A 9,728-nucleotide genomic window follows, 5' to 3' on the forward strand; every position below is an offset into this window, starting at 1 on the left:
TGCTTTATTGCTTCTGAGCATTGACATTTTCAATAAATTAAATCAACACAAAGGTTTATAACAAACACAAAAAGGAGCAACCAGATGAAAAACCTCGTTGTAAGAAAAAGCAGCATTTTTTTAATCCAAAAGCAAGAGATCCAACATGCACAAACCCAGAAGGAAATCTCATTCAACATACACAACGTTCCACTTTGCAGAAAGGCGAGACAAATCTGCTCATAACTGCACTGATCACCTCAGGTAGGAACAGAACAGCAGTGAAGTCAATGATATTTAACTCTACCTTCTGGAACTTGGACGTGACTGTAATTCACAGCTGTTGTTCGGCACTGCTCAAAAACCCACCACACTTCTGTCTAGAGAAAAGCTTCAGAGCATTTCTGACAAGCTAATCGATTCTCTCCTTACATGAATGATGCTGACAGAAGTAAACTCACACAGCCAGCTTGGACTTGGACACGCTGCATATTCCAGTAGCTTCCCTGCAAGTGCCAGAACTGTCTGTTTAATGCTTCTCACTTCAGGGCACCGATAACTCAGGTTTTTCTGCGCTGCATTACGTTCCACTTTGGTACTGGTTTCGTGCTTGGTCCTCGCTCCAGTGTTTGCTTCAGGTTTTGGTTTTTGTTTTTCAACATCAAACCATTTCTTTGCTAACTTTTTCAACAGCCCACCATCCTCAATAAGGGTATTCTTAATTACATGTTAATTAAGACGTAAGCCATACAATGCCTTCATATATGTCTCCCTACCAGTAAGAATGGGAGCTCCCCACATTAATTCTGGCCATCAGTTCATGTCAGGCAGGTGCACTACAGACCTTCATCACCAACGAGGCTGTTGGAAGAAAAGCTAAGAACGAATGATGCATGAAGAGAAAATTACTCGGCTCTCTTTCACTGTACAGAGTAGTTTAGTCAGCAACCACTTATACTGTCACTATCAATACTTCCAACAAACTCATGTGGAAACCTTTATCCAGGCAGACCCGTGCAAAGAATACAACCCTCCATAACTGCAGCCACGAACAAGAATTATTCTGCCCACGAGCATTTCATGTTCCTTTCTTCATATACTGGGAGAGGAACTGGCTTCTGACAAAGTGGACCAGCTTGGTCTCTGTGCAGAACATGGTAATGGTGGTAGCTGCAAAGCACAGCGCCCCAATGCTGATGTGAATCAGCCTTGACATCCAACCCTTATCGCAGCAGAAGAATGCCTAAAACAAAGGAAACCAGCAACTGAAGGAAAACCAGTTGGCACAAGGTAGGCCAGCTACATACATGATAGATGTTGTTGTTTTATTCCCCCTGCACTGCTTTTTTATTTTTTTAACCGAATCTTTAGTGACCATTTCTTTGCACTATCACCATCAATTACCAAGAACTAAGAATGTGGATATACAGATGGCCAGCAGAACTGTCTGACTCATTAGGTACACAGTTCTCTGCCACCTGGAGAAGGCAAGCAGGCACACATCTGAAGATCAATATAATTGCATGTCTTTGTCTCATTTTTAATAGATCTATACGCAGCCTTGCAAGATGTAATGGAAATCTCCAAGGCTATGGTTGTAAGCCTTTCCTGTTGATAATATTTCTTTCCTTCTGGTAATGAAGCCATCTGACAAACCTCCGCAGTGAAAGGAACATCCCGAGGCAGATACTTACCTCTGAATAAACAGTAATTCCTCCACTTATGACATAAGCGAGTATTAAAAACGGTGAGGGAAGCAAGCCTGTCAAAGGTCTGTAGGAGCTTTCCTTGAAGTACTCATAGATGTACTGGATGCTGTGAGCAATGCGAATACCCATATTAAAGCAGTTGGCAAGGATGAAGCCAACACTTCCGTGCCAGCGGGTCAAGAAATAAGAGATGCACAGGAACACGAAGGACAAGGCCAGCATAACAAAATTGTACCTAGGAAGAAGAAACAATATAAACAACATATGCAGTTGCACTATTTAATTACTAAACTCATTTTCAGAAGATAAAAATCCATTCGCTTTCTAAAACATGGGAGCAACAACTCCTGTCATCTGCTAACAGCCGGCAAGGCTGAGAAAAGAAATGCAGCACAAGAATGAAAAATACGTTGAGTAAACTAAACCAACAACTACTTTAAGTGAAGGAAATTCTATCCTACTATTCACCTGTGCATTCACTTCAGAAAACCTACTAACAATAATTAGCAGTATCAAACACTGAGGACTTTTTCCTTCTCTATTCGGTACTGAAGAACAATAACGCTCAATAGGGTGACACTTAGTCCTGCTCCAAACAGTGGCTTTAAAGAGAAGATCACACTTGGAAAGGGGGACAAAAGCAGTCCTTGCACGTCTAAAAAGAATTGCTCAATTGCTAAACTGCTAAAAGAGGATCTCTTTTAATTAATGACCTAAAAAAAATAAAGGCCTAATTAATTTGGAACAGAGCTGTAATAGACAACAGCCACAGAAGTGAAACAAGTCCGATGGCAGCCATCAGGTTGCAGTGCCAACACACCACAACAGAGAACCAAGAAAACATCCAGGCTGCAAAACATCACAGGAAGTCATCTTGTCCAGAGCTCTCCTCAAGGCCGATAAACCACTGAACTCATGTCATCCCAAATGTGATCTATAGAAACTGTGACTGAGAAGTTTTAACAGCTGCAAGACTTTAAGGAGTTTAACATAACAGTCCACCTTAAAAACTGAAGCTTCTATTCACGTACATGTACAGAAAATAAGACTTCACATTAAATTACTTTCCCAGTTTGCTGTGTATTAAAAGCTAATAACCTTGTCAGTTCGGATCCTTTTTACCCAAAGGTTTAAACTAAAGCTTTTACATCGAGGTCTGCACACAGTCCTTAAAACGACTGCAAAAAGAAACTGCCTTCTCAGTAACAGAAAAGCATTTCCAAGCGAATATCCAAGCAGAACAATTGTTCCCCATTTGCATGCTTAACTCCATGCAAATCACACACAGATGCACTGGGGGTACTCCTCACCTGTCCACTTCTTCTTTGCACATCGAAGCAAACGTGAAACATTCTGTTACTCCATTGACAGCAAGAAATAGGACATACAACGAGTAGCACCGGAGAAGATCGGGACCTACAACAAAATAAAGACAGCAGCATTACAAGGATAAAGAGATCATTATTTCTTTTATAAAGCCACAGTTTCATACTCCACAACAGAAGCTGTAACATTATCACCGATGATAACAGCAACTTCTGTGTCCCTTTGAGAAGCTTCTGGTCTGGACATCTTGACAAGATGACAAACAGAATAAACAAAGCAAGGGGAACCCAAACACAAAGTACAAGGCGGCAGCAGCTATTAATGTAACAGACAAGATCTCCTCCACAAAAGTGGTGGTTGTATTTATTGGGCCATAAGCTGGTACACGTGACACAAGTCAGGAAAAGCCAATGCTTTATCCTTCCTTCCTTGTAAACCTCCTAATATTGTTAAAACTACTGCTGGGCTACATTCCAGCCTCTGCAAGCATCCCTGCAGGTAACTTTGGGAGCTGTGGTGCTACAGTTGGAATATTCTAAATGCATGCATCTACAGGAGGGCAAAGCAATCAAATAATTCTACCAGAATGAGGCTACTTGAAGCTCCTTTTAACCTGAGCTGATTTTTTTCAGACAGAAAGCTGACCGAGCCAAGAGCTCAGAACAGAGCTGAGAAACAAAAAACACAGCTAAAGCTTTTTACCTGTTCCAGAACTGAGCATTGAACCTCCATAAATATCCAGAGCCAGCTGAGAAAAGGCACATCCAAAAACAGCAATGGTAAGGCCAATCAGAAGCACCAGCTTCAACAGCAGTTCTAACACATTCGAAGCCATAGCAACATCATCCTGGAGAAAAAAACAGAAACAAAACAACAAAACCCAGCAGTCAATTACACGAACTAGAACCAGCACAACTGCTGCTGTCACCAAGAGAAACTGTTCCAGGGGGAAAAAGTCCACTGGCACAATGCAAGGCACAGCCAAGACTATTTTTTGGTATTGACACAACTACACACTTGGTCCTGGCTTCCAGCTGTGCTCAGGTATTCTTATTCTCTTCCGTATTATATGCAGAACTCTCAACAAAGATCAGCCATTGACAGCTCTGTTTCAGGGCTTAAGGAAAGGGGCAAACAGCAGCCAGTAAATAGCAAAGAAAAGCACAGCATTTGCCCAGGGCCACAGCCTGAATCACCAAAAGGGCCACGTCTTCATTGTTACACTGGACTACAAGTTTCGCCACAGCATAAGGAGCCACTTGTGAGTTCTGTACATGGTAAGATGCAGCTGCCCACACCCCTCATGAGGAGTCAAACCTCCTGCCAGGTGCACGGGATAAGCCCACACACAAACACACCATGAACACTCCACGTCAAACACACACACAGGTACACCTCTGTCAGCCTACCATTAACGTGAGACACGACACTTGGCTGACTGGGACCTTCCTATCTGACCAAGAATTTCTTCTAGAGCATACAGAAACCTCTCCTTCATGTAACCATCGTTACTGCGCAAACAATCCCAAAGCTCAGCCAAAACACAGCTGTCTTCCTCTGGAAAGGGCACCCTCTGAAGCGCTCAATGCTTACCAGCCTGTTGTATTTTCAAGTCAGTCAAATATTGTCAAGTGCCACTTATTTGCTGGAAAGAGATTGAACCTACAGTAATTGCCTCAGCACAGCTGCACAGACATGGTGCACAAGCACCATGCTGTTGGAGTAGAGGATTTTAACTTCAATTACCAGACAATGCAGCATTATGTCATTGCACCTCGTAACTCCTACTTCGCTACCTTTTTATCCATTTGCTTTTTGTCCAGACTCCTTCGGCATGGTCTCCACTTCAAGTTTCTTTCCAAATATCTTTACACTCAGTAATTTAAACACACGTCAGTCACACTCCTGATACAACTGATCTCCAACAGAAGGTAAGCATTTCATGTGGAACCAATACTAACAAACGTACCTGCTTCTGATCCTTTACATTCTTCCCTCTTTCCAATACTTGAGCGAAAAAGACATAAAAACTCTCTTCAATAGGCAAAAAGATGAACCTGGCCACCAGCGACCCAAGATTATTCACGATATCATACACACCTTCACAAACAAAACACACCAACAAGCTGTCACTTTTTTTCTGACACAAATTCCTATTCCACATTTCTGATAAACAAAGAGAGAACCAGTGGAACTTAATGCAGCATTAGAGCAAATCTAGCAATAGCCCCAGACACCCCCAGGCAGCCCCTTCAGTTCTTACTACAGAGGAAGATAAAAGATCCAGATGCAAGAGAATCAGCCTGTGGCGCAGCCAGTGCTGTCACCTGAGCTGCTGCTGCCATTCATTACTCTGTAAGGACACTGCTTTTATGGAGCACATTCAGTTGGAGATGTGATGCTACAAACAACAGTGTTCCTGCTGTAACAGCTAACAGACTGCAAAGGAAGACAACAGGGCCAAGAAAATGAAGAGAAGGAACTGCAATGTATCAGATACTATGCTGCCTCCTTCCAAGTTTTTAAAACAGAAACAAGACGCACAGCAGAAGAGGCACAACTGCCAAGTTTTGATCCAAGGGAGAAGCATTCCTTAAATCCACGACCCTCAAACAAGTTGCTCTGGTTTTGTTTCTTGTTTTTTGGTGTGTGTTATATTTAATAACCATTTACCCATCATTCTCTGAAATGCACCTCAACGTCCCAGCGCCACTGAAATCCTCCAACATTTTCATGTTATTTTCAAATGGTTTCTAATATTTTCAGTATTTTCAGAAGCAGACAAAAAGGAGCAACTAGAAAATGATGTCATTGTTGCACAGCATCGCCACACTCACCCTGATCGCCAAAGTTTATCACATTCAGAAAAGTCATCACGTATCGCTCACCTGAAGTTGAAAACACAGAAGTAAGGACAAACCCCCACATCTCTCCCCGTGTGTGTCCAGGCCCTGCTAACAGGACGCATTCCAGAGACATGTCCAGCAGGACGGTACAGTTCTGATCCTCCACAAACCTTCCGTAACTGCACCTGGGTTGCCAACACCTGCTGGTGCCGCTCTGACCACCATCCCCTCCCAGCCTTCCCAGGCTCCTTGTCCATTTTGTGACCTGTATCCACTTTCCTTCCCCCAGCATTCCCACACATCGAGCCTCACCCTCTGTCAAAATCGGCTTCAGGAAGGACTGTTTGAAGAAGCTCCAAGTCAGCCATGCTTCCTTCCAGTTAAGGAAAGCCTGCAAAATCAAAGAAGCAGCGTCACCCTGATCTGGCTGACTTTCTCCCTTGTGGAAAATCACCATCTTTGCAGATACACAAAGGAACTGCATAAGTTTTCTACAGAGTAAATCACTCAACAGTAACCAGAGAGGGGGAAAAGTTGTTTAGCAGACCAATATAACTCTGCCCCTCACAGTACTGTACATCTTTCAGTGCTCTTCAAAGCACTCCTGCAAGCCTCACAAGACAGAACTGCCTTCATGTCCTCAATCTCTCAGTCTCTTCCTCATCTTTGCCTTTTCATTTCTTTCTTTGCCCCATTTCCTTTTTGGAGGACATCAGAGATCTGAGTATCTGCAGGACGCTGTGCACCACCACGTTCTGTCTGAGGAGAAGTTGAAGTACCAGCTCTGTAAGACAACCCTGGATTCTCTTCTACCTGATACCAGCTCACTCCCTTTAACACTGTAAATGTTCCATCTCCAATCAACAGATGAGGCAGCCAACGAGGCCCAGAAACAAAGAGCTCCAGGTTCACTGTGGTTTTCTGACAAGGATTTGAATGCAACAACTGTGAATGGAATTTTATGCAACCATGCTTCCTAACCAGCCATGGTGTCCAGGAGCAGAAATAATCTCTCAGTCACTCCATCAACTCCAGTTTTCAAAGCGCTCTCGTCAAAGACTTAAGAATGAACTGTGTGACCCACCTTATCTGCCATCCAGTTAGGTAACAGGCCTTTCATTCTTGTAATCGGAAATGACTTCTTTGTTGCTTCAGGAGACCCCAAGAACTTTGCAAAACAAACCACATAGCACAGCACCAGAACACTGGTGTACAAAAGCTGGAAAGACAAGGAAGGAAAAAAACAAAGAATGAGTGAGAACTCAGTGAGAAGTGAAGGCAGTTCTTCCTCCTGTCAACTCTGAACCTAGCTGAAGGCGTTACTGTAACTCCCCTCCCCACACACAGAGTACTGTTGATTTAAATTCATTTTAATCAGCAGATCAGCATCACAGCCCTCTGCCCTCAAGAACAGCTAAAGCACACACAACGTAACAACCTTATTCACAAAATGTACCTTTAGGCACACAACAAAGGTGCCCATTAAACTGACTGGGCTCAACGCGCCAAGTAACGTCTATCACCAAAATCCTTCACATTTAAACCCTCACCTCGGAGGAACATTCTCTCACCTCCTCAGTGTTATCTAGCAGGTTAAATGTCACAGACAGCAGCAAAGAACATTTCAGAGCAAGAATTTATATACAGAATACAGGAAACTTACCTGAGCCAAGGAAAAAATGTGAAGGCCCCATTGCGGATAAAGGATGACTAAGATAACTGTCAAAGTGCATTTTGACACTATCGAAAGGCTTTCAGCAATTACCTTCAAGAAAGAGAAAATAGACAACGCTCATTTTTGCCAGCTTAACCACCTACAGGAAGGCAAAGCACTCCAGTTTCACACACACAACCCACAAAGGACCTGTAAGGCATTCACAGTCAGTGTGGCTACCACAGTTCTGCTGCTGCATTGACCACCTCACGCTGCAGCATCTCTGCACATTCTCAAGTCTTATAGGGCACTTTTCCCCCATCACACTGCCCCGCTCCCTTGTGTGGGACCCACATGGGAGTAAATCCTGCTTGGCACAATCGTGACCCCAGCTGCTGCATTTCACAGCCTCACACCGACAGTGAAAAGCAGAAGTGTGGAAGGCGTCTGTGCCTCCCTCTGAGCAACACTTGTGATTATACATTTAATGAGCATTAGGGAGGTAACTTCTAAACAAATTAACTTCCTTTTTTAAACAGGAGCAAATTAACGTTACAAATACATTATGACTACATCGTACAGCACGAAGCAACCCATAGCTTCATTTGTTTTTTAAGCACCCCTGAACATGCACAGATCCAGTTCAGGAATCTGGTCTTCATTTCCATTACGTCACTTTTTCAGCACGAAGTTTCTCCGTCCCACACAGCCCTATGCTCACAGCTTCCCTACTAACCTTAAGCCTTACAAACAGGTGAGCCTGGGCTAAAACCCAGAATGGCTCCCCTAGAAGCTCAACAACTGCAGAGAGGCCAAACGCCACCACGCCAGCCTGATAGTGAGGAACCACGGATGGATCCGGAACTTCAAGTACGTGCAGCCAGACGAAGCCCAGGAAAACAGACCAGAAGACACCAAGAGGGACTCTAAAAAGTTAATGTAAAAACAGTCAGGTTTCCTTCAGCAGAAAAAAGAACAAGAGAAAATCTGATTCAAATTTCCCACGCTGCTGTACTTTACATATGTCGAAAGAGATCAGACAAACTCATTGCTATTGTAGCTACAAGTTTTGGTGTAAAACCTGTCAGTGCGAGCTACTACTTGCAGCTATGAGTCTGACAGCCCCAATGTAACTGTTACAGTGAGCCTTCCAGGCAACGGCAGTGGAGTCAGCAGAAGAAAACATGCACGGCATGCAGTGCAGACACGGGCTGCAGACACGGGCCGCCTCGTGCAGGTCCCGCTGCAGGACCCGCCGCCTCCTCCAGCCGGAACCAGGAGTGAGCTCTAAAGCAAAGCGGAGCCGCTCTCACGTCAGCCACAGCAGGTTGATGGTCGCGGCCCAGCTCCGCTCCGCGCCGCCGCTCAAGCAGGCCCTGCGGAACGCCTCCCTGGCCAGGAACACCGCGGTGGAATAGAGCAGCGTCAGCCTGCGGGAGACACGACGGGACACGGGGTCGGCCCCGCTCCGTGCCAAGGAAACCCGGCCACCAGAGGCGGTTCCCGGCAGCTCCCATTGCCGAGGCAGCGCGGCGTCACCTCACGCTGACGACGCCGAGGAGCTCCCTGGACAGGTAGCGCAGCATCAGCGCGTTCAGCCCGAAGGTGACCGCCCGGAACAGCACCTGCGGGGGAACGGGGGAGGAAAGCGCTGCCGGGGGGCCGGGCCGGCTCCCGCGGGCGCCGCCCAGGAGGGCGAGGAGCGGGAGGAGGCGGGGCCGGGGGTCCCGGGTCGGCCCGCACCTGCAGCAGGGCGCTGGACGAGGCCAGGCGGGCGGTCTGACGGAGAGCACCGACGGCCGCCATGACACCGAGCGACCGGCCGGAAGGACGGCGTCGCGCCGCGATGACGTCACGAGGGGGCGGACGGCAGCAGAGCTGAACCCGACCCGTGTGGTGCCTGTCAGCAGGTGGCGGCGGGGTGACACAGCGGGGTGTGCAGCGATACAATGTACGGCCTCAGTGTGCGGGGAAATGGCAGCCAGAGGCGTCCAGCTCCACTTGTGAATGTGGATGGAGCACAAGCAGCGCGTGTGAGCGCAGTGATGTGGTGCATCGCAGTGATGTGGTGCATTGCAGCACTGGGGGCACGGACAGGAAAGAAAAGCCCCAGATCTGGCCATGCAGCTTTTAGCAGCGCCGCATTCGGCTCTTGTTCTTTGCTGGCCAAAACACGGAGCTGCTGGTAGTGACAGTGCTGAGACACGGCGCTTT

At 46.2% G+C, this 9,728-nt stretch overlaps 1 protein-coding gene across 2 annotated transcripts; it reads right to left on the reverse strand.

Moving 5' to 3' along the window:
* Positions 1-623: 623 nt before the first annotated feature.
* On the reverse strand, positions 624-9,370 carry LOC146753267 (man(5)GlcNAc(2)-PP-dolichol translocation protein RFT1-like). 2 transcript variants are annotated; one of them, XM_085530898.1, is made up of 13 exons: positions 9,258-9,368; positions 9,054-9,139; positions 8,828-8,944; positions 8,251-8,440; positions 7,524-7,625; positions 6,945-7,079; positions 6,173-6,251; positions 5,852-5,902; positions 4,984-5,114; positions 3,717-3,861; positions 2,999-3,104; positions 1,674-1,923; positions 624-1,222 (listed from the first exon to the last, which is right to left on the reverse strand). In XM_085530898.1, the coding sequence occupies exons 1-13, from the start codon at positions 9,318-9,320 to the stop codon at positions 1,058-1,060; spliced, it is 1,620 nt and encodes a 539-aa protein (XP_085387024.1). In that variant the 5' UTR covers positions 9,321-9,368; the 3' UTR covers positions 624-1,057. The 2 variants fall into 2 exon arrangements, with proteins under 2 accessions (XP_085387024.1, XP_085387023.1); XM_085530897.1 differs by lacking the exons at positions 624-1,222; positions 1,674-1,923; positions 2,999-3,104; positions 4,984-5,114 and having other exon boundaries at positions 3,722-3,861; positions 5,852-6,251; positions 9,258-9,370.
* Between the last annotated feature and the right edge of the window lie 358 nt (positions 9,371-9,728).

This window comes from Coturnix japonica, unplaced genomic scaffold (genome assembly GCF_054131305.1).
Source record: "Coturnix japonica strain WE unplaced genomic scaffold, WE-NBRP24 Scf039, whole genome shotgun sequence".
Taxonomy (NCBI): domain Eukaryota; kingdom Metazoa; phylum Chordata; class Aves; order Galliformes; family Phasianidae; genus Coturnix; species Coturnix japonica.

Coding starts and splice junctions, on each gene's coding strand:
- LOC146753267 (XM_085530898.1), bottom strand. CDS start 9,320: ATGGCGGCCGTCGGTGCTCTCCGTCAGACCGCCCGCCTGGCCTCGTCC. Junction 8,441..8,827: donor ATCAACCTGCTGTGGCTGAC/GTGAGAGCGGCT, acceptor TTAACTTTTTAG/AGTCCCTCTTGGTGTCTTCT. Junction 1,223..1,673: donor GAATTACTGTTTATTCAGAG/GTAAGTATCTGC, acceptor CCTTTGTTTTAG/GCATTCTTCTGCTGCGATAA.